The sequence below is a fragment of the Loxodonta africana genome, chromosome 19 (assembly GCF_030014295.1).
Source record: "Loxodonta africana isolate mLoxAfr1 chromosome 19, mLoxAfr1.hap2, whole genome shotgun sequence".
Taxonomy (NCBI): domain Eukaryota; kingdom Metazoa; phylum Chordata; class Mammalia; order Proboscidea; family Elephantidae; genus Loxodonta; species Loxodonta africana.
This window is the reverse complement of record NC_087360.1, coordinates 32,379,434-32,402,673: the sequence shown is the minus strand read 5'-3', so window position 1 is coordinate 32,402,673 and position 23,240 is coordinate 32,379,434. Positions and strand designations below refer to the sequence as shown.

At 46.7% G+C, this 23,240-nt stretch overlaps 1 protein-coding gene across 4 annotated transcripts in view; it reads left to right on the top strand.

Moving 5' to 3' along the window:
• LOC100669322 (protein HIRA) overlaps nucleotides 1-23,240 on the top strand; it is a 109,516-nt gene that overhangs the window by 69,461 nt on the left and 16,815 nt on the right. For 3 of the 4 annotated variants that reach the window (XM_010598778.3, XM_010598783.3, XM_010598780.3), the window contains 10 exons: nucleotides 6,429-6,626; nucleotides 8,622-8,783; nucleotides 12,492-12,696; nucleotides 13,089-13,193; nucleotides 14,685-14,833; nucleotides 17,045-17,206; nucleotides 17,849-17,907; nucleotides 18,277-18,382; nucleotides 19,748-19,870; nucleotides 20,512-20,675. In XM_010598778.3, the coding sequence (XP_010597080.2) occupies nucleotides 6,429-6,626; nucleotides 8,622-8,783; nucleotides 12,492-12,696; nucleotides 13,089-13,193; nucleotides 14,685-14,833; nucleotides 17,045-17,206; nucleotides 17,849-17,907; nucleotides 18,277-18,382; nucleotides 19,748-19,870; nucleotides 20,512-20,675 (1,433 nt within the window). Of the gene's footprint in view, nucleotides 1-6,428; nucleotides 6,627-8,621; nucleotides 8,784-12,491; nucleotides 12,697-13,088; nucleotides 13,194-14,684; nucleotides 14,834-17,044; nucleotides 17,207-17,848; nucleotides 17,908-18,276; nucleotides 18,383-19,747; nucleotides 19,871-20,511; nucleotides 20,676-22,763; nucleotides 22,853-23,240 lie in introns of all 4 variants that reach the window. The other variant, XM_010598781.2, reaches the window with a different exon arrangement.

Genomic DNA, 23,240 nt, shown 5'->3' with positions numbered 1-23,240 from the left:
TTCCCCCAAGTGTCAGTGAGGTAGGTGTGTCTCTATTCCTTAAGCACCTTGGTAGGTGGGCTCTGGAGCTGTACCTTAGGCCCCCAGTGCAAGTACCTCTACAGATTGGTAGGTGTCACCATCCTTAGATCCCTAAGGCAGGAGGCTAGGTCGTCTGGGGGGAGCTTCAGCCCTCAGTTCCCTGTTGTAGGTCAGTGAGGGCTCTGTTGAATAGGGGAAGATATTACACCTGGGAAACTTGTCTTTCCAGTAAATCCGCTAAAACAATCACAGTCAGATCCCTATCAGAAGTGCCTTTGCATTATAGTGGCCACCTTGTTCCCTGTAGGGATGAAAGACCAGGGCTTTTTTTTTGTTGGGAGTTTTTGATTACCTTTTCAATCTCTTTTGTTGTGGGTCTGTTTAGTTGTTCTACCTCTGTTTGGGTTAGTTTAGGTAGGTAGTGTGTTTCAAGGAATTCATTCATTTCTTCTAGGTTTTCAAATTTGTTAGTACAGTTTTTCATATTAGTCTGATACTCTTTTAATTTCAATTGGGTTTGTTGTAATATCGCCCATCATAATTTAACATCTTAACGAAGTTAAATTATAATCATGAGCTTCTAACCCAGGCATTTAATCAAGAGAAAGAATTAACATATGATAACTCTAAAAAGTATGAATCCAGGAATATTTGAAGTTGTCAAAAATGAAATGCAACACCTGAAGATCAATATCCTAGGCATTAGTGAGCTGAAATGGACTGGGATTGGCCGTTTTGAATTGGAGAATCATGTGGTCTGCTATGCTGGGAGTGACGAAGAGGAATAGCATCTCATTCATTATCAAAAAGAACATTGCAAGATCTATCTTGAAGCGCAGAGCTGTCAGGAATAGGATAATATCCATACGCCTACAAGGAAGAGTGATTAATACAACTGTTACTCAAAGCACCAACCACTAATGCAAAAGATGAAGAAATTGAAGATTTTTACCAAGTTCTGCGGTCTGAAGTTGATCAAGCATGCAACCAGTATGCATTGGTAATTACTGGTGATTGGAATGCAGAAGCTGGAAATGAAGAAGGATTAGTATTTGGAAAATATGGCCTTGATGATACAAAAAACGCCACAGATGACATGATAGAATTTTGCAAGACCAATGACCTATTCATTGAAAATACCTTTTTTCAGTAACATAAATGGCAACTATACATATGGACCTCTCCAGATAGAATACACAGGAATCAGATTGACTACATCTGTGGAAAGAGGTGAAGGAGAAGCTTCATATCATCAATCAGAACAGGGCCAAGGGCCAACTGTGGAACAGACCTTCAGTTGGTCATATGCCAGTTCAAGTTGAAGCTGAAGTAAATTAAAACCAGTCCACGAGAACCAAAGTATGACCTTGAGTATATCCCACCTGAATTTAGACACCATCTCAAGAATAGATTTATCACAATGAACACTAATGACTGAAGACCAGACAAGTTGTGGGATGACATCAAGAACATCATACATGAAGAAAGCAAAAGGTTGTTAAAAAAGTCAGAAAGAAAAGACCAAAATGGATGTCAGAAGAGACTCTGAAACTTGCTTTTAAAGGTAGAGTAGCCAAAGTAAGTGGAAGAAATGATGCAATAAAAGCTGAACAGAAGATTTCAAAGGGCAGTTCAAGAAGACAAAGTAAAATATACTGAAATGTGCAAAGACCTGGAGGTAGAAAACAAAAAGAGAAAGAAGATGCTCAGCATTTCTCAAGCTGAAAGATTGAAGAAAAAATTCAAGGCCCAAGTTGCAGTATTGAAGGATTCTGTGGGCAAAATATTGAATGAAGCAGGCAGCATCAAAAGAAGATGGAAGGAATACATAGAGCTACTGTACCAGAAAGAACTGGCCAACCTTCAGCCATTTCAGGAGGTAGTATATGATCAAGAACCGATGGTACTGAAGGAAGAAGTCCAAGGTGCACTGAAGCCACTGGCAAAAAACAAGGCTGTAGGAATTGATGGAATACCAATTGCGGTGTTTCAACAAGCCGATGCAACACTGGAAGCCCTCACTCATCTATGCCAGGCAATTCCAAAGACAGCTACCCGGTCAACTGACTGGAGGAGATCCATATTTGTACCCATTCCAAAGAAAGGTGATCCAACAGAATGTGGAAATTATTTAACAATATCATTAATATCACACACAAGTGAAATTTTGCTGAAGAGAATTAAAAAATGGTTGCAGTGGCACATCAACAGGGAACTGCCAGAAATTTAGGCCAGATTCAGAAGAGGACGTGGAGCAAGGGATATCATTGTCCTCAGATGGATCTTGAGTGAAAGCAGAAAATACCAGAAAGACATTTATCTTTGTTTTATTGACTGTGCAAAGGCATTCAACTGTGTGGATCATAACAAATTATGGATAACATTGCAAAGAATGGGAATTCTATGACGCTTAATTGTGCTTGTGTGAGACCGGTACATAGACCAAGAGGCAGTTGTTTGAACAGAACAAGGGGATACTGAGTGGTTTAAAATCAGGAAAGGTGTGTGTCAGGGTTATATCCTTTCACCATACTTATTCAGTCTGTATACTGAGCAAATAACCCAAGAAAGCTGGGCTATATGAAGAAAAACTTGGCATCAGGATTGGAGGAAGACTCATTAACAACCTGCAATGTACAGATGACACTACATTCCTTGCTTAAAATGAAGAGGATTTGAAGCACTTGCTGATGAAGATCAAAGACTACAGCCTTTGGTATGAATTACACCTCAACATAAAGAAAACAAAATTCTCACAACTGGACCAATAAGCAACATCAGGATGAATGGAGAAAAGATTTAGGTTGTCAAGGATTTCATTTTACTTGGATCCACAGTCAACAGCCATGGAAGCAGCAGTCAAGAAATCAAACGACATATTGCATTGGACAGATCTGCTGCAAAAGACCTGCCTAAAGTGTTAAAAAGTAAAAAAGTAAAGATGTCACTTTGAGGACTAAGGTGCTCCTGACCCAAGCCATGGTATTTTCAGTCACTTCATATGCATGTGAAAGCCGGACAATGAATAAGGAAGACTGAAAAATTGATGCCTGTGAATTATGGTGTTGGTGAAGAATATTGAATATACCATAGACTGCCAGAAGAATTAACAAATCTGTCTTGGAAGAAGTACAGCCAGAATGTTCCTTAGAAGCAAGGATGGCAAGACTTCATCTCATGTACTTTGGGCATGTTATCAGGAAGGACCAGTCCCTGGAGAAGGACATCATACTTGGTAAAGTAGAGGGTCAGTGAAAAAGAGGAAGACTTTCAGTGAGATAGGTTGACACAGTGGTTGCTACAATGGGCTCAAATATAGCAATGATTGTGAGAATGGTGCAGGACCAGGCAGTGTTTCTTTCTGTTGTACATAGGGTTGCTGTGGGTTGGAACTGACTCAATGGTACCTAACAGCAACAGAGCTTCTAACCCATACAGTTAATTGAGAGTAAGAGTAAAGGTATAAAAACTGGCAAAAAGGAAGTAAAATGTTTCATTTAGAGGTAATACTATCTACAAGAGAATCCACTGATCAAACTGCCATAGACAGCAAAAGAAGACAATAAGGTGTCTGGATCCAGCCAACATAATGAGATCAAGTAGCACCAAGTACCATTTAGAAGATATAAAAAAGTAAGTCACTTTCAGAAATGAAATACCTGGAATGTAACAAATATAGGTTAATTTTATAAAGAAAAAATAAAAAACCCTACTGGGAGACTTAAAAGAAAACTTAAATAACTAGAAATGCATGCCATTTGTTAGCTATACTGATTAAACATCATAAAGATACCAGTTCCCCCTTAACCTGTAAATTTAACATGTACCAATGCAAATAACCATAGGAATTTTCAGAATAAGACAAGCTGATTCTAAAGTTTATGTCAAAAAATAAATAAGAATAGCCAAAATATTTCTGAAAAAGAGGATTCGTCAGGGAAGACTAGTCTCGCCAGTAATTAAAACATAAGTTATAGTAATTAAAACAGTGAGGTACTGACACATGACTAGACAGATCAATGGGATGTAACAGAAAATATACCCAAATATTTATGGGAATTTTAAAGGTAACACCATCAGTCAAGAAATTTGGTAATTCAGTAAATGAGGTTAAGACTAGAAACATAGTTGGATCCCTACTTTACTAGTACCAGTTGCCAATGAGTTGACTGCAGCTCGTGGTGACCCCATGTCTATCAGAGTAGAACTGTGCTCCGCAGGGTTTTCAGTGGCTGATCTTTTGGAAGTAAATCACCAAGCCTTTCTTCCATGGTGCCTTGTGGTGGACTTGAACCTACAACCTTTCAGTTAACAGCCAAGTTCATTAACTGTTTATGCCATCCTACTTTACAACTGGAGTCCTGGTGGCTCAGTGGTTAAGAGCTCAGTTGTTAACCAAAAGGTCAGCAGTTTGAATCCATCTGTTATATTTAAAGTATAGTTAAATTCATTCTTGATGGGTCAGATTTTTTCTATATTTAACTTTTTTGTTGTTGCTTTTTTTTTTTTTTAATTTTGTGCTTTAGGTGAAAGTTTACAGAGCAAATTAGTTTCTCATTCAGAAATGTGTATACAATTTGTTTCGTGACATTGGTTGCAATCGCTGTGGTGTGTCAGCCCTCTATCCCTTTCTACCCGAGATTCTCCAGTTTTCTTCTCATTTTTGCTTTTGGGCAGGTGTTGCCCATTTGGTCTCAGGTACCTGATTGAACTAAGAAGCATATTCCTCACATGTGTTATTGTTTGTTTTATAGACCTGTCTAATCTTTGGCTGAAATGTGAACTTCTGGAGTGGCTTCAATTCTAAGTTAGCAGGGTACCTGTATCCAGGGGCCATAGTCTCTGGGGTTCCTCCAATATTGCTTAATTTTTTTTTTTTTTTAATTTTAGAAGATTTCATGGAAGGATATGTTTTCAAACTTGGATAAAAAGTCTTGTCTACAAACGACACAAAATTTAGACCATTTAAAAATACCGTATTTTGGCAAGGAAAAATACACCATAGACAGTGAAAACACAGTAACCTGGGGAAAGTATTTCCTACTCATATAAGAAATGTTTTTCTTAATAGGTAAAGAGGTCCTACAAATCAATCAGCAATACAGACCAATAACCAAATAGAGCAGTAGACGAAGAACATGAACAGACAATTCACAAAAAACGGAAATCAAATGTTTCTATATGAAAAAATGTTCAATCTCACAACAAAACAATTGCAAGTTAAAACCGTAATAAGATACGGTCTTCCACCTGTTGCACTGGTAAATATCCAGGAATTTGGTAGAACTTGGTGAGGGTATAAGGAAATAGACACTCTCGTACATAGCTTACAAATTGGTTAAAACCTCTGAGAAGGGTATTTGAGAAATATTAATCAGAAATAATTAGTGAATGTTCCATTTGCTGCTGCAGTTCCACTACAATATGTGAAATGACAGGCGTGATGATGTTAATTACAATATTGGGCATGTTTGGCCACCTATTACGTGTTCTAAAGGAGCCCTGATGGTGCAGTAGTTAAGGCACTCGACTGCTAACCGAAAGGCCGGTGGTTGAAATCATTGGCGCCTCCACAGGAGGAAGACGTGGCAGTCTGCTTCCATAGAAGAGTTACAGCCTTGGAAACCTTATGGGGTTGCTGTGAGTCAGAATCGACTCGATGGCAGTGGGTTTGGTTTTTTTGATGTGTTCTAAGTATGTGCTGCCTTAGCTACTTTAGTCCTAACAGTGACAGTTGTGCAGATAGGAACCTGAGGCAAAGAGTGGTAACGTACTCATGGTCACAGAGCTGGCAAGTGGCAGGGGATTTAGATGTGAGTGATCTGGCCCAGGCCCCTCCGTTGTGACACTGCAATATGTGGTCCTTTGTTGCAGCAGCATCCGTTAGGAGAAAAGCTGGGAAATAGCCCAGTCATTCCTCAGTAGAGGCTGCATTAAATCATGGTACATCCAAATAATGGTATGCCACACAGCCCTTAATGAAAGGGTGGCCCTCTATATATGACACTTCATTAGTTCTAAGACATGCTTGAGTCGGAAATGACTCCACGGCACACAACAACAACAAAGACATGTTTGCATATTTTAACACCTCTGAAATCAGGGTGCATCTTAGAATCAAAGGTGTCTGACAATTTTAATTGATTTTTTTCTTTCTAGTTGTACATAAAGTACCAGTGCATCTTATAATCAATGGTATCTTAGATTTAGTTAAAAATAGTGTATCAAGTGATTTTAATTTTCTTTCTACTTTTCTGTAACTTTCCAGAATTTCTGCCATAAACATGTAATTCCTTAGTACTGAGAGAAAAAAAGTTATTTAGAATGTATAAAGTACATTACAGAGCAAATTAGTATGATGTGGTTTCTTACTTTTGATGTTGACTTTCATTCTTACTTGGTGACAGGGACTTCTCCACGGCATTCTTTAACAGCATCCCACTCTCCGGATCTCTGGCGGGCACCATGCTCTCCTCTCATAGCAGTCCGCAGCTACTGCCACTGGATTCCAGTACCCCCAACTCCTTTGGAGCCTCGAAGCCTTCCACAGAGCATATGGCAGCAGCTGGCGCCAAGCCTACAGGCGAATCTGTCGGTAAAGACAGGTTAGTCGTCCCTGGGGAAAATTCAGGTTTGGTCATAGTTGCAGATACAGATAATTTCGTTCTACTTGCACTTTTTGGCCCCTTCCATAAGGAGAGGAATGCTTGATGTCAAATGAGGGCATCCTCAGAAGGGAAGCACTTAGTCATGTGAGTCTCTGATGCACTGAACCGTGAGGACTTCACAAGGAGAATGTCATAACTAACCAGTGCTATGATTCTGATGGAAAGATGCATCCCATGGGCTGAGCTACTAGGATTGGGAAAGCTGTTGGTGAGATGTCACCTTTGTAGGGTCTACAGTGCAGGTGGCCTAGTATTCCTAAGACTTGGGCATATCTACTTTGGTCTGCTGGGAGTATCACCACACTCATTCATCCCAGCCAGGTGCTTGTGTGCTAGGGCTCAGACATACCTCACCAGTCTGAGAGTTATATTCACTCAAAGAGCCCGTGTCTTTCCTGACTGCTACCTAGAAACCAAATTAAAAGTCAGAAAGGACTTGGTGTATATGACTAAGAGCCAGGAACTCTTCATTCATCGGCAAACATTTTGCCCATCGTTTGCTCTGAGTTACACTTTATGCTAGGGCCCAGGCACCCACCCACAGGTGATTGATTGATTGGTACCTTTCATAAGGGAGTGTATAGGCCACTGGGAGAATAAGCAGCCAGAAGTTGCAGGAAGAGCTCTTAGGATCCCCTGGGAAAAGATGGCTAGCCATCTCAGGGCTCTTGGTGGCCAGGTCTCAGAAAGGCTTCTCATATGCGTGTCCCGCCCAAGGACCATACAAGCCAACCAAGGGAAAGGGGTGCGGAGAGGGAGTAGAGACAGCAGTAAGATCAGAGCCCCTGAGGAGTGGCAGGAACGAGGAGACAAAAGCTGGGCTTTGGTGCTGAACCAGGGACTCTGGTTTTTTCCCTTGAGACCGTAGAGAGACACAGAAACTTTTTAGTAGGATCCCTCCAGCAGGCAGTGGTATCCAAATTTAGCCATTGCCTTAGACCTGAGTGTTACTGTCAGAAGTGAGTCTCCATTGATGGAGTCTTGTGCTATTGCAGCCTTTTATTTGTGAGTGCTGGTTTCATGACCGTGGAGCCATACACCAAGGGTCAAGTGCCACTGCTCTAAGGGAAGTGTAAGGTTGGGTTAGAAGAGAGAGACAGGGTTAGGAAGTAAACCGTCCAGTGAGGAAGGATGGAGGTGTGGGCTTCATCTGAGTCTTGGGTCCTGGAAGGAAAGACAGCCCAGATCTGAAAAATGTTTTGGGGAGTTACTATTATATAACTTGGTTGTCACAGGTTGTGGGGAAGCAGGAGAGGGCTTTCCAGGATGACTGCCAAGCAGGTGGATGGAGGTCAGGGTACATCAGCCTGGATAACGTCAGCAGAATGGCTAGCCTTTGGACTGAGTGTGCGAGACAAGCTTGGGCATGGAGATGAGTGGGCAGGCTTATGCTTAGGCCTCTCTGATCTATGGAGTAAGTGCTTGGAGGAAAGTGCTGGAAATTTTTTATAGTCTAAGTGAGAGCTGGGAGGGCCTGTCTGGGTGACGGAGGCTTGGCTGAGAATGAAGCAATGGCTTCAGGACTCTGGATGGGGGCTTTTCTGGTCAGACCCATTGTGCAAGCAGGAAAGGCTGGTGATTGTAGTGGTTTGAGGTAGAGATGTTGTACTCAGGTTGTGGAGGTGGAGCAGTATGGTTCGGGAGAAGGCTTGTAAGGATCACCTTCAGGGCCTCATACTGTCCCACAAGCTCTCAGAGGAATGCAAAGGGCTGAACGTGAATGTATTATACATGATCTCAAGTAGCCAAGCTTCTAGAACTTTAACACAGAAAAATGTTAGGAATAGTAGATTGCACCTTGACATTTTTTGTGTTTATAGAAGTTTGACATTCCTGCCCCTTTTGCTTGGCTCTAAGTAACACAGATCCCAGACTCTCAGATCCTTGATGTGTCTGCTTGATGTGCTCTCTCATCTTGCCCCCAACCCTCAGTGTGACTGCTACCTCTGCTCCCGCTGCGTCGTCCCCCTCTGTGCTAACTACCCCGTCCAAGATTGAACCCATGAAAGCATTTGACTCGCGATTCACGGAGCGATCCAAAGCCACGTCAGGCACTCCTGCCTTGAGCAGCATGACACCAACAGCCGTCGAAAGGTAGGTGTTGGCTGCATGGGCCCCAGAGAGATCAGGGAAGGTGCAAATGTGGGCCTGGCAGTGCAGGTCCACTTTCCCACCAAGGAAGCCTTCAGGAGAGCCTACTCCCATCACTCCAGGACATGGGAGCAAGACTGCAGGGCCCTTCTTGAGCTTCGAGCCTGCTTAGAGCAGGAAGATAGCTGGAGGAGCCACGGGGGAGGGCACAGTGCTGGTCAGTGTAGAGGCTGTGCTGAGAAGAATGTGGTGGTTTGAATGGAGCCCGGGGTTTACCAAGAAGGGGGAAGCAAGAGAATGTTGGGGAGGTGGATGGCTGTGGTATTGTGGCACTGTGGAAACAATGGCCTTTTGCTCAGAAACTGACCAGGAGGTAGAGAGATGTGATGAAAATGATTTGGTTGGGGTCTTTCTGAAGTCCGATGGAGACTTCTGAGCTCTTGTAGGCTCTTTGCTACTTGTCCGTTCTCTGTGCCTGCCCTATTTGACGACAGCCAGGTCACATGGGATGTAGTTCTTTATTTCTTGGGGGTGCGGGAAATCCTCCTGAGGCAACCAGAGCGATTGCGTTCAGTCTCTACCCACTGGCACCCACCTTCTCTGCATCCTGCTAGGGTCCCTCCTTCCAAGCCACTGTAGGAAGCTCACTGTGCGCCCAGTGAGTCAGGAGCTGGGTAAAGTAGGAAGTGGGCCTGACCACCTTCCTCCACAGGGGTGGGATCCTAAGTGTTGTTGCTCTCATGGGTACATCCACTGCAAGGCGACTAGGGGCGATTTGTCTGCTTTGTCACAAGTCAGCAGATTGTATTTGCGTGGGTCTATTTCTGGGCTCTGTATGCTGTTCCATTGACCTATTTGTCTCTTTTTTCGCCAATACCACACTGTCAGAGTGGAGTAAAAAACAAAACTATTTGTTTTGTAACTGTTTTCTATTCATTGCACTTATTCTTTTGTTGTTGTTGTTTTTTGATCTTCCATTCTCTTTCTGCCTTCTTTGGTTTTAATTGAGCATTTTATGTTTCCGTTGTCTCTCCTCTCTTAACATATCAATTATACTTTTTTTTTAAATGTATTTGTTGTTGCCCTGGAGTTTGCAGTATGCATTTGCAGCTAATCTAAGTCCATTTTCAAAGAACACTACACCATTTAATGTATATACAGATTATCCATTATAACATGACTGTCATTTATTTCACTTATCCATAGACTATAATCATCTAATATATTGTTGCTACTATTATTTTGAACAAACATTTATTATATTAGTTAAGGATAAGAAAAAGAGATTTTATTTTATCTTTATTCCTTCTTCTTTAACAGTCTTCCTTTCTTTATGTAGAACTGAGTGTCTGACCTATATCATTTTCCTTCTCTGAAGAACTTAACATTTCTTGAAAGGCAGGTCTGCTGGCAAAAAAAATTTTTTTTTTTTAAATCTGAGAAAGTATTTCTCCTTCACTTTTGAAGCATAATTAATTCCATTAGTTACAGAATTCTAGTTGGTGGTTGATTCCCCACTCCCCCCACTAAATATTTCACTGCACACTCTTGCTTGCATAATTTCTGAAGAGAAGTCTGATGTAATTTTATCCTTGCTCCCTTATAGATAAGGTAGTTCCCCCCTTCCCTCCACCCTGGCCTGTTTGTCTTTGTCTTTTTGCAGTTTGAATATGATATGCATAAGTGTAGACTTTCTGGTATTTATCCTTATTGATGTTGTCTAAGCTTCCTGGATCTGTGACTGGTTTTCAAAAATATTCAGACATTATTGTTTCAAATATTTTTGCTGCCCCTTTCTCTCGTTCTCCTTCTGGTGTTTCTGTTATGCATATTTTATATCTTTCATAATTGTCCTACAGTGCTTGGATATTCTATTCCTTTTTTTTGTTTTTGATTTCATATATTTTGATTCTTCTCTGCATTTCAGTTTGGAGAGATCCTTCTGACATATCTTCAAGCTCACTGAGACTCTCCTTGGCTGTTCCTAGTCTGATGAGTTCATCAGAGGCATTTTTCATTTTTGTTACAGTGTTTTTGATTTCTAGCATTTCTTTTTTATTCTTTCTTAGCATTTCTATCTCTCTGCTTACCATTACCCATCTGTTCTTACTTGTCCACTTTTTCCATTAGGGCTCTTGGCATATTAATCATAAAAGAAAAAAAAAAACCAAACCTGTTGCCTTCGAGTCAATTCCAACTCATAGCGACCCTATAGGACAAAGTAGAACTGCCCCATGGAGTTTCCAAGGAGCGCCTGATAGATTCAAACTGCCGACCTTTTGGTTAGCAGCCGTAGGTCTTAACCACTACTCCACCAGTGTTTCCATATTAATCGTAGTTACTTTAAATTCCTGGCGTCATAATTGCAAAAGCTCTGCCATATCTGAGTCTAGTTCTGATGCTTGCTTTGTCTTTTCAGACTCTTGTTTTTTTGTTTGTTGTCTTTTAGCATGCCTTGTAATTTTTTGTTGACAGCCAGACATGATGTATTTAGTAATAGGAGTTGAGATAAATAGGCCTTTAGTGTGAGCTTTTATGTTTATTTAACTAGGAGTTAGGCTGTGTTTGCTCTTTGCTATAACTTTCAGTGTCAGAGGCCTAAATTTCCCCTAGTGTCCTTGTTTTTGTCCCTTCTATTATCTTTTGAGTTTCCCTAGAAACTTCTTCTTAAGTAGAGTCCATGTCTTGCAGTTATCTGAGTTGTAATTCATTGTTATTACACTGGAGCCCAGTTGATGTGGTTGTGAGGGACTGGGGATAGTGAGCCTTATATAATCTCATGATTAAATCTCTGCTTTTTGGTGTGCCAGAGTCCCTGAACTGTGACTTTCAGAAGAGTTTCTTAGTCTTTTTTTTCTCCTCTCATGTGAGCCAGGAAGGCTAGAGGGCCTGAAGTTGGCTAATTGACCTTTCCCCAGGTCAGCTAAGGCTCTGATATCCCTTGAGGGCAGGCCTTTGCTATGGAGAGCAGAATTCTGAGTATAATTCAAAATTGTTTGTTTTCCCCTCCCCCACTGGAATTTTTTTGATCATCACTGGGGAGAACCTGGTAGGGCTCCTGGAGGTAAAACTAATGAAAGTGTGGGGACTCATAAATTGGGCCCCCTAGGAGTTTTAACCCTGAAGCTAGTCCACACACAGTCTCCAGCAATTCCTCAGTTATTGTTTAAGTGTCCCTGCCAGTTACCAGCGAGCTTCTGGTCCAGATGAGCTGTGACTCTGTAGTCTTCAGTTTTCGGGGCTATGGTTTGACTTGTAATGTCAATCCTCTGATGGGTCTCAGAAGAGTTGCTGATTTTCAGTTTTTCAGCTTTTTCTTGTTATAAGGACAGAAGTGACAACTTCCAAGATCATTACATGTTGGAAGGAAACCAAAAGTCCTCCTCTACTTTTGTTTATCAACATTTGAGATGTTGTTGTTAGTTGCCATTGAATTGTTCCAACTCATGGAGACCACCCTATGTGTGCACAGTAGGCCTGCTCCATAGGGTTTTCAAGGCTGTGACCTTTTGGAAGTAGATCACAAGGCTTGTCTTCTGAGGTGTCTCTGGATGAGGTTCGAACCACCAACCTTTGGGTTAGTAGTTGAGCACTTAACTGTTTGCGCCACCCAGGGGCTCTTGTTTTGGGATGAGTATAGATTTTTTTTTTTTAACTATTATAAAATCAGTAGCTGTATGGAAAGACCTATGAGTGTCTATGTTTGTGCAGGTTGAAAGAGCAAAACCTGGTGAAAGAAATCAGGCCCCGGGACCTCCTGGAGAGCAGCAGTGACAGCGATGAAAAGGTCCCTGTGACCAAGCCTTCTTCACTGTCCAAGCGAAAGCTTGAGCTTGAGGCAGAGACAGTAGAGAAAAAGAAGAAAGGGCGGCCTCGAAAGGACTCCCGTCTCATGCCTGTGTCTCTGTCTGTCCAGGTGAGGCTGGCAGCCTCAGGCCAGTGGGCATGTCCCTACCTTCTTACCCCTGATCCCCCAGGCTCAGTACTTGAGCTTGAGTGTGCCCAGAGCAAGAGAGGACGGTTTGTGGGTATGTTTCATCAGGGCGGATGCCTTGGGAAGCAGCTGGCTAGACACGCTCCCCCTCAGCCCTGCTATGGGCCTGTCTAGAGACCTTGCACAGATTCCTGGCTTCAGCTTCCTCATCTGTACAGCAGGGATCACTGTAGCATTCATCTGTATTTTCTTCCTCAGAGCATGTGAAAGTATGCTGGTAACAGGCCCAGCCTCACCTCTGGGTGACTTACCTTTACCTAATGCTACCCCTGTAGCGTTGGGGTGGGGCTCAGGAGCATTTCTGGCTCTTCCAGTCTCCAGCTTCCCTGACTGCAGAGAAGGACACCTTGTGTTTGTCTGCACCAGCACTTGCACTGAAGCTGCCGATTCCAGGCCCGCAGAGAGCATTCACCCTCCAGGTGAGCAGTGGGGTCTCTGCATGTTCTGTCTCAGGCACACATACACGCATTCTCTCTTTTCCCTGTATAAACCAAATCCTGTCACTGCCTGGGGTACTCTTTTCCAATGACTCTCCATTACCTTCTGGAGTAAGTAGTAACTGATCTGGATAACCACCAAGTATTACCAGGATCGCTAGTCTCTTCCCCAGAAGTCCCCTGCTCGCCCCCTCCCCAGTGCCTCATTCTCCCCTGTGGATTTGCCCCTGTAGTCCTAACTGCAGGGCTGCCCTCCCCATTGCTTTTTCTAGATGGCCAATTCCTGTTGTCTTTCAAGACTCAAGTGCCTCTTCTTATGGAAGCCTCCTCTGATGTCCACGTTGTCCCTGGGGGTAGCCTCAAACTCGGTGCCTGTTGGGCTGTGGGGTAATGGTCTGCTTTCCTGGCTGTCTTGTGGCCTCATCTACTTCTCAGAGCCTAACAAAGAGGCACCATCAGGGCTACTTGAGCCTTTGGGATGGAAGCGTGTAAGCAAGTGCTTATCCAAACAGTGTAAGCATGTGCTTGTCCAAACAGTTCTAGAGGAAATAGCCTTTATAACCAGAGACTCTTTGGTCGCTCGGTCAAACACCAGCACCCAGGCCTCCTGCTACAGTGTCGTTGCACATACTGTCACCTCTCTACATACTCTTCATACCTCAGCTCAGGTGTCAGGTCCTGAGGAAACCTTCTTGAACTCCTGTGCAGGTCAGTTCCCTGTCCTGTGGCTCAGGCCTCCAGAGTAATGATCACTAGCATCCACACACTAATCCAGGCCCAGGCCAGTACTCAAAGGGCACCAGAGGGCAAGTGTTGGCCCTTCCCAGCCACAGGTCCTTCTGGACCATGGTGCAGAGCTGTGAAATGGATGGGGCCAAAGGCTAGGAACCCACGTGATTTCTTCTTGTTGCTGACGTGATCAGAAGTGGGGGTGCCATAGTGGTCAGCAGTGCTCATATGTGCTCTTAAGCTCACAGCTGCCACGACTCTTTTTTGCCAAATGCTTTGAGTGATAGGAACCTTCTCACTGCAGTCTTTGAAGGAGCAATCCGTAGACTTGGAGGCAGGAAACTCAGGTCTCACTCCCAGTTCTGTCTCTGGCTGGTAATAGTACTCACTTGCTATGTGATCTTGAGCAAGTCATTTACCTTCTCTGAGTCTGAGATGATTGGATTAAGAGACTTTTGGGGTCTTGGAGCTCTGGTGCTGATTCTCTGGCTCTTCAGCCACATGCATGAGAAGGCAGAAACCAGCTTCCAGCAGTTTCCCTGCCCTTGGGAGCCACACATCCAGCCCTCTGAACTTCCTGTCCAGCCTTGTTACTGCCCCCTGCTCATCCCCCTCCTCTGTTGGCCAGCCAGCTCCGTGTGCCTCCCTCTGTCTTCCACCTGCCTTAGGATCTGGCTCCAGGTCAGTGTCCAAGTGGGTTAACTGCTGCTTAGAAGGACTTGGTGTTCACTTTCCTCCCTCCAGGTGAGCTCTGACCCCTCCATGTATATTGAGGTGGAGAATGAAGTGACAGCTGTCGGGGGTGTGAAGCTGAGCCGTTTGAAATGTAACCGGGAAGGGAAGGAGTGGGAGACGGTGCTCACCAGCCGGATCCTCACTGCTGCCGGAAGCTGGTAAGGGCAGAGGGGCCTTAGTCCATCATGGCCTTTTTTATATGCTGTGCTGTGTGACACTATTGCTGTCCCGGGACATGACCCTCTCTGGGAGGAGGTGCACTGCCTCTCACGCTCCAGCCCCTGTGGAGAGCTCACACTGGCTGTACTCTGGGCCCTGCTTGTGGATTTGTCATCCCAGTCCCAGCCCAGTGTCCAACCAAGTTGGCATTATTATCCCCAGGTTACAGATGGGGAAACTGAGGTATAGAGGGTCACCGAAACCAGGATTTGAACCCAGGTCATCTGATTCTTGTGTCTGTACCAGATTCCTAAAGACTTGGGTTCTAGGCTGAGCTCTGCTTACCTCTCTCACCTTAGATATTTATCCAAGGAAGTTGGGAGGGTTTCTGACTGCCCCTAAACCTCCAGCCCAGTCTTTCCCCAACGGTACTTTGAGGGGAGACCTAGCTTCAGAGAGGTTAGTAGTCCAGTGTCTTCCTGTGGGCTTTGGGGCCATGAGCCCCCTGGGGCTGCATGCAGCTCTGCCCTGCAGCTGCTTTTATCTGGAGAAAGTGTCCACCATTTGCTTTACTTCCTAGGTAGACACCTGGCCTGTGGTTAAGGACCATGTACTCTTACAAGGGTTTTAGAGAGGTGATTGGCTTAAATGAACATTTATTTTGATTAGTCCCCTTATCATTTATCATGGCTTTACATGTAAGATGCTTTTACAAGTGTACACAAACACTTGGCCTTATCTCCTAGGTCAGGATTCCCATGGCCCTCAGCAAGTTTGTGGTGTTAGGCCTAGAAGAAACCCTCCATTCTGTTCGAAGAAACCCTCCATTCTGTTCCTCCCTCACCTTACCCCTTAGGGTTAGCAGGCTTGTAAAGGGCAGAGAGGCCTGTATGTTGGGTGCTGCCGTGGCCCCCGCTCTGTCCCTGGTCCCAGGGCAGGTGGTGCGCACCAGCTGGGTGTAAGGGATGCCAGCTTGGCCTTTTGTATGGTGACGCAGCAGCTGCTGGGAGGGGCAGCCAGCCTGAAGACCTGGAACCCTCCTCTTGCACAGTCCTGCCTGGCCCAGCGAGCCTGCAGACCTACTCCCTGAAGCTGCAGCCCCAGAGTAGTGGCTTCCTTTGCTGTGGGCTGGCTCAAGGAAGGCTCTGACCCTTAGAGATGAGCAGACTGAATTCAGTCACATCACCTCAGAGAACTCCCTGCTGCCAGGTCCTGCTAAAAGCTTTCTGTCACTCATATTCTCAAAATAGACATTCGTAAACAAAAACTTTCCACTTGCCTCTCCCTTTTCAGAGGCCCGATAACCACAGTGTCTCTGGGATAGGCATTTGGCAGAGCCTCTTACAAGACCTTCTTGCTGTGAACCTGCGGCAGGGGAGGGTCTCCATGCAGACCACAGGTACTAGCTGAGCAGAATCAAAGTGGCATTAAGGAGGGCTCTGGGTGGTCTGCTGGGACCAGGGTTTCGCTGGGCTGTGCTGCTCACATGCCCCAGCTTCCCAAGGTCTGAGATTCTGGTCTCACCCTGTGGTTCTCACTGGGAAGGCAGCAGTCTGCTTGTGCTGAGGCACATCCAAAGGGCTTATGGTTGCTCAGAGAGAGACATTCAGCAGTGTCTAAACATACAGTCTCACACGAAGCACTCCTTCCTCAGGGAGCAGCACACCTCTCCCATCCTAGGCTATAAAGTTCTCCTGAGTGCTCAGCCAGTCGGAGATGTGCCCAGTCATTCTAGCACTTTCTCAGCCTATCTTGGCAGAGACCTTCTCAAGACTTGTCTGGCTAGTTGTAGGCTGGAGACTGTCCTGTGGGTGCTCTGTGTGCCTCATCTGTCAGTCGAGGCACACTTCCTGGGTAAATGTCAGGTTCAGTAGTCTTCCAAGGCACACACACCCTAGGTCAGTGCTAATGTGATCTCAGAAAAGCTTGAGCAACACCCGTGGACAGGAGACGACCGTGGTCTCTTTCAGTTAAGCTCCTGTCAGCCCTGCCGTGCCCAGTCCTCAACAGCCTCTGTCCTCATGGTAGGCCCTCTCCTGTCCTTTCCCTCGGGCCAAACCTGCTCAGGGGAAGGCGGTGTTGCAAACAGGACATCTCCTGTTGGGCACAGGCAAAGCCTGGTCAGTGAAGGCTCTGCCTGTATCGGGTCTGCTGCCTTTGCCACAGCTCCCAGAACCCCAGTGACACCTGTTTCTCCTCTGCCTTTGCAGTGACATAGTGTGTGTTGCCTGTGAAAAGAGGATGCTGTCAGTGTTCTCTACCTGTGGCCGCCGGCTCCTTCCTCCTATCCTCCTGCCGTCCCCAATCTCTACTTTGCACTGCACGGGCCCCTACGTCATGGCGCTCACGGCTGCAGCCACACTGTCTGTCTGGTGAGAGGGCAAGCACAGCATGGGGTAGAGTCCAGGTGGGGCAGGAAGGCTGCAGGTCCCACCTGCTTAAGCCTTCTCATTGCAGGGAGCCCAGCTGACATGCCCTCTGGGCCCTGCCGGCTTGGTGGAGCTTAGCACTCCTCTCAGCAGGAGGCCCTGAGAAATCAGAGACACCCCTGTGTTGGCCCCCGTGCTAGGTGAGGGATGGAGGAGGGGCGCCAGAGGAAGTGAGGCAACCTCATGCCGCGCAGGAGACAAGAGCAGATGTCGTGACAGATCATAGTGTCTAAGTGAATACGGCAGGGGGCCTCGTGTGGGGTTCCTCAGAAGCAGGCTCTCAGCTGGAAGAGTGTGGCCTGGAAGAGTGTGGCCACCATTCTGGGGTGGCTGCTGTGGCCTGTCTTCTTCCAAAGTATGTGGGCAGTGCTGGCAGAGGTGGGGACCTGGGAGCTCTGTTGCCTGGGCCCTCTGCTGTAGATGTCTGCAGAGGGAGCATGTTGGTGCACAGCAAGCAGAAGCCGCTGGGAGCCTGCACCTAGAACTGCATAGGGACATGCGGGTGGCAGTGGGATGGATGGTAGCCTCAGCACCCTGATGCATTTGCTAAGGTTAGAGAGTAAGGTGTTTCCTGTCTCCCCTCAGGGATGTTCACAAACAGGTGGTGGTGGTGAAAGAAGAGTCTTTACACTCCATCTTGGCAGGTAACCTGGGGAGTGGGCTGACCCTGGTCCACTAGGGTAGGAGCCTGGGCAGGGCAGCCCAAGTCCCAGTTCTGACATGGGAGGGCAGAGGCTCTCAGGAGGCAGATGGAACCTCACGTGGCAGGGGGAGACACTGTGTCTCCTGGGGCACATTTGAACGGACCTTTCTTTTTTTTTTTTGAGAGGTGGGTGGAGGTGAGGATGGCACACATAAATCATAGAGGAGCAGTTCCCTAGTTCCAGAGTCAGCGTTAAGGAGCCTGTTGCTGGGACCGAGGGAAATGTGGTTTGAATTTCTCTTTTGGTGCATGTGCAAAGACTTGGTCTGGTCAGGGCACACCTGGAACTCACTCCTCTGCTGTCCCCCAGGAAGTGATATGACGGTGTCACAAATCTTGCTGACACAGCATGGAATCCCAGTGATGAACCTGTCTGATGGGAAAGCATATTGCTTTAATCCGTCTCTTTCTACATGGTAAGCAAGCTGTCCCCCCGGTGGTGCGCCTTGGAAGAGTGGCAGTGTGCCCTGGACCCAGAGCAGTGAGCAAAGGCCCTGCTCCTGATGGTCGGCCAACCTCACCCTGCTTCCATGTCTCCTGAGCACTGGGCCCCTGCTTGGCTCTGTCTGCTGGAGAAGATGGAGCTCAAACCTATCTGGACATGCCCCACAGTCCCCATGAGGCTGCCAGCCCCTGGCCTCTCTGCCCTCAGAGCATGTGCACAAAGGGCACTTTCCTCCTTGTGCATCGTGTCCTGGGGCCACTGATTTTGGAATAGGCATGTGAACATTTTTATGGTTCTTGATACATATTTTCAGACCAAACTCCATGGCCATCACCAGCAGAGGGGAGCTGACTTCACACTAGTTGATTTCTGTTAGCTTAATAGGTGCAAGGTAGTACTTCTTGCTCACTCTGTCAGTTAGTAAGTTTGTACGTTGACCCCCGCCCCATGTGGAGAATCTGTACTTTTCCCCTGTTCATTATGGAACTTGGAGCTCTTTTCTAGATCTGTACAATCTCTTTATACATCAAAAATCTTAATGAGATGTACGAAGTATGTAAACTGTGTACCAGCCACTCCAAGAAATTCTTTCCTTCTGCCTGCACCTTTGATCCTTCTATCCCCTTTTCTGTTAAGAGTTCTAAGCACAATTATATGCTCACACTGATATTTCTTTCTTGAGCTAAAAAAATAGAAACAAAAACAAACTTTACTAAGTACTGTCTAGTACTCTTTCCCCTAAATTGCAAAACATTGTATATTACATGTAATTAATAATGCAAGAAAGCTGATTAAGAAGAGAAGTATAGAATCTTTGTTGATATCTTTGTATATGAAGAGAGTTTACCAAGGTACCCAACTTTTAAAAAGGGTATAAAGACCTTTCCCTAACAAAGATGTGAAGGGTCCAGAGAGGGAACAAGAACTGACTGTCTGGGGCCATTGCAGAGGCACAGGAAGATGAGAGGCCTGGTGCTCCTTGGCAGCTGGCAGAGGTCTGGTTGATGTGGGCCCCTGTTGGGGTGGATGTTCCACACACACAGAGGGCACCCTTGGTCATCAGGAACTGAGACCATGAAGCCGAAATGTTCACCCTGAGAACCCTATCAGTGACCCTAATTGTCATTAATTTTCCCTTTAAGACAGTAACTTACCAGCCCCATCACTACGAAACCTGTCACTGATGGGCATCTGTCTACCATACAGTGACACTCAGCCTGAGCTAGCTTTCTGGCATGGGCAGGGGGGATGCTTGCTCTGCCATGGCTTCATTGCCAGCCTCCCCCATTAGGCCTCCTGATTTTTCTGAGCTCTATTCCTCTCTCTGCCTTCCCAGGAACCTGGTTTCTGACAAGCAGGACTCATTGGCCCAGTGTGCGGACTTCAGGAACAGCTTGCCGTCCCAAGATGCCATGCTGTGCTCAGGACCGTTAGCCATCATCCAGGGCCGCACCTCCAAGTACGTGACCTGAGTAGCGTGGCCACTGTTGGCAGCCCTGCCCCAGGAAGTGCCTGGGTCAGCACAAACACAGCCCTACCTGGCCTGGTCTTATTGCCCATCCCCTGTGCCCACAGGCAGGCTAGGCTGGGCAGGCAAGGTGCTGAGGGTTGTGGGCCCACATTGGCTAATATCTCAGGAGCATTGAGATACAGGCCCTGTAATAGTGGCCCAAATGGTCCCAGGGTGCTATGGGACATGGATGCCCGTGTTGGGCAGTAGTTCGGGAGAGTGGGGCACAGGGTGGGGGCTCGGGTCAAAGGGACCCATGGCAGTTGGTGTTTTAGAGGGAGCTGAGCTGCTGACCCTATCTCAGGGGCCCCACCTAGTGTGCTGCAGCTGACCTGGGGCAGTCAGGTTGGGATGTTCCTGGGATGCCAAAGTGGCCAGAAGGCCCATGGCTGGGACAGGGAGCAGACAGGCCAATGTGGAGTCAGCACACTGGCTGGTGGGCCTCAGGGGAGGCCTCGGCAGCCCTCAGCAGCACTGGCACCTGCCCTCTCTGCCAGCTGCTTGCTGGTGCCCTGGGGCACGTGGTGGCAGCCTTCTGCCCCTAGGCAGTGCCCACTGCCCCCCCATATATGCTCTGTTGGTCTCTGCAGTTCAGGAAGGCAGGCTGCCCGGCTTTTCTCCATGCCTCACGTGGTACAGCAGGAGACTACCTTGGCCTACCTGGAGAACCAGGTTGCAGCAGCACTCAGTCTGCAGTCCAGCCATGAGTACCGCCATTGGCTCCTCATCTATGCACGGTACCTCGTGAATGAAGGTGAGGATCCTCCCAGGCCTGGCTTGATCCATCTCTACATGGCCCACCCTCTTTAAGCCCCTGAATCAGGGAAAAGGTGCGGTAGAGCAGGGCTCCCTACACCCTCATTCCTCATGGTCCTCCGCAGTCACCCCCGAGGCCCTGGCTGCCTGCTACCCTCTCAAGCTAGCTGGGCCCCTCCAGCCTGAGCTGTGGCCAGGGTAGTATAGCCAGTCCAGCCCATCACAGGCTCTGAGGCCCTGAGCAGAGAAGGTCCTGAGGATGTCTCTTCATCGGACCAGAAGGATTGAGAGGGAGGAGGCCAGGAGGAATGCGTGGGAAGATTTTCTCTGGAGGAGCAGAGACGAGGTTCTGACTCCCGCTCTTCATCACAGCCTTGGAAAGCCCATCACCTGGGGAGGGCAACTTCTGGCAGCTTCCAGTGGGCCTGCATTTCCCTTCTCCCAGCCCCTCCTGCCCGGAAGGGCCTTCCTGCCGTCCATCTGCCTCCCCAGCCCTCCAACCCAGGCTTTCCTTCCAGGGCTCTCAGAGCACCTGGGCTGCCCCCTTGCTGGCATCCCCCCATCTTTCCCTGTTGGTCAGTGGAAAAGCAAGGTGTGTTGGAAGAGGTGGATATACTGTTCTTGAAATGACTCCATCAGCCTTTCGGCTAGTCAAGTGTGCTTTACCAACCCCTATTCCTGCCTGCACTCGGCCTCCAGGGGCTATGGTGTGGGGACAGCCCTCCTCACATTTGCCCTATGTCACCTCACAGCCCCAGGCCAGGCCCACTCTTCTTAGCCTGGCTGCAGAGCCGCCTTTTTCTCCTGGACTTTTTGGTTTTCTATTCCCATCATCTTCCCTCTTATGTTTAAGTACAGAAAAGACAGAGGGAAACATGACAAACCCTATAAATGTAACTCCTAGGATTAACATGTCATATTGGCCTCAGATTATATAAATATGTTCATGTTCACAACAGTCATGACTGATAAACCTGAAGCTGCTCTTCTCTGCAGAGGAACTCCAGTGAGTTTGATGTTCACTCTTATGCCCAGTAGATATGGTCGCTAACTTTTCTGAATACTGAGTCTTCCCAAGCCCTCACACCATTCTGGCTTTCCTGGGGTTCTCCAGTCATGTCTTGGGTCTTGTACCCCCACCCTCTTTGGGAAACCTCTTCTCATTGCTCTCTGGTTTGCTTCGTCCTGAGTGTTAGTCAGGACTCACTGTGATGCCGTTTTTGAAGTCGTTGCCTCCTCCTGGCCCCACCACCCATTTGTGGGATCACATCTCCCGTTTGCTTTACTTTATTCCATCTTCCACACACACCAGTCACTTACTTCATCTGTCCCTTGTTTTCTCAGCTGTAAAAGGAGTAGCCAAGTATTAGGAAAGACCTCATTCAAGTCCAAAACTCCTAGGAGTCCAGCTTCATCTGTTTTATTCTACACCCTTATCTTTGAGTGATTTCATGTATTCCCTATGGCTTCAGCTGGCCCCAAGTGTGACAGACCCTCCAGATTCTGCAGCCAACACTTCTGGCAGCCCATCTGACTGTGCCCATGACCCTTGAGTTGACAGGCCTGTGCCTGCTTCTTCCATCTCCTCAGCTCAGTCCCCGCTTCCTCTAAGTTCATGCTCTCACCATCTCATACCTCCTGAGGGCTGGCCTCCTGACCCTTCCAATCATGTGTTCACACCAGCTGCCAAGATGTCTTCTCTGAAGCAGATCAGACCAGCCCACTCCCCTCCTTTAACAATTCCCCATGTTTTCCCATCACCTTGGGGAGTTTCTTACAGAACTGGCCGTGTCTTGCTTTTTCCTTAAGCCCAGCACACAGAGGTGGTGCCGGCTTGCAGCTCAGCAAGTGCTTGTCCAGAGAGTGGGTGAGTGAGCGAGTGAGTGAGAGTCTGTGATTATAGGTCTCAGTGCCCCAAACTGAGAGACACGCAAGAGGTGTTTTTGCCCAGTGCGATAAAATAAGCATTTGTTCATTCTGTTTTGATATGCACAACAAACTTAGCATATTCTTGATTTTTTTATTTCTTTTTGTAATGTATTCCTGTTTTCTGTTTTGTTTTGTTTTTTGTTTTTTCTGTAATTAGGGTTTGAATACCGACTCCGAGAAATATGCAAGGACTTACTGGGTCCGGTTCACTACTCCACTGGAAGCCAGTGGGAGTCAACAGTAGTGGTAGGTGCTTGTTTCCTTCTTGCCGCAAGAATTCTCGCCTGAGAAGTGAAGGTGGAGATTTATAAAATAAGCCAAAGTGCTTCACAGTTCTTCCCCACCAAACTTCTGTAGCACACTGCCTTGGGCCCCAGAATCAGTGTAGGATAAGGGCTGGAGCTCCACGCCAGGCAGGTGCTGGGCCCTTTGGAGCATTCAGTTAGTGCACTGAGGAATGCCTGCCCATATGAGGGGCTGTGAATTTAGCAGTGATGATGGAAGAGCCTTCCCTCCCCATTGTGGAGCTGGTAGTTTGGTAGAGAGGTACACATAAAGCAGTAAACAATTTAGGTCAACCAGATACTTACAGACTGAATTGATGCTAAGAAGCAAATAAGCAGGTTAATAAGAC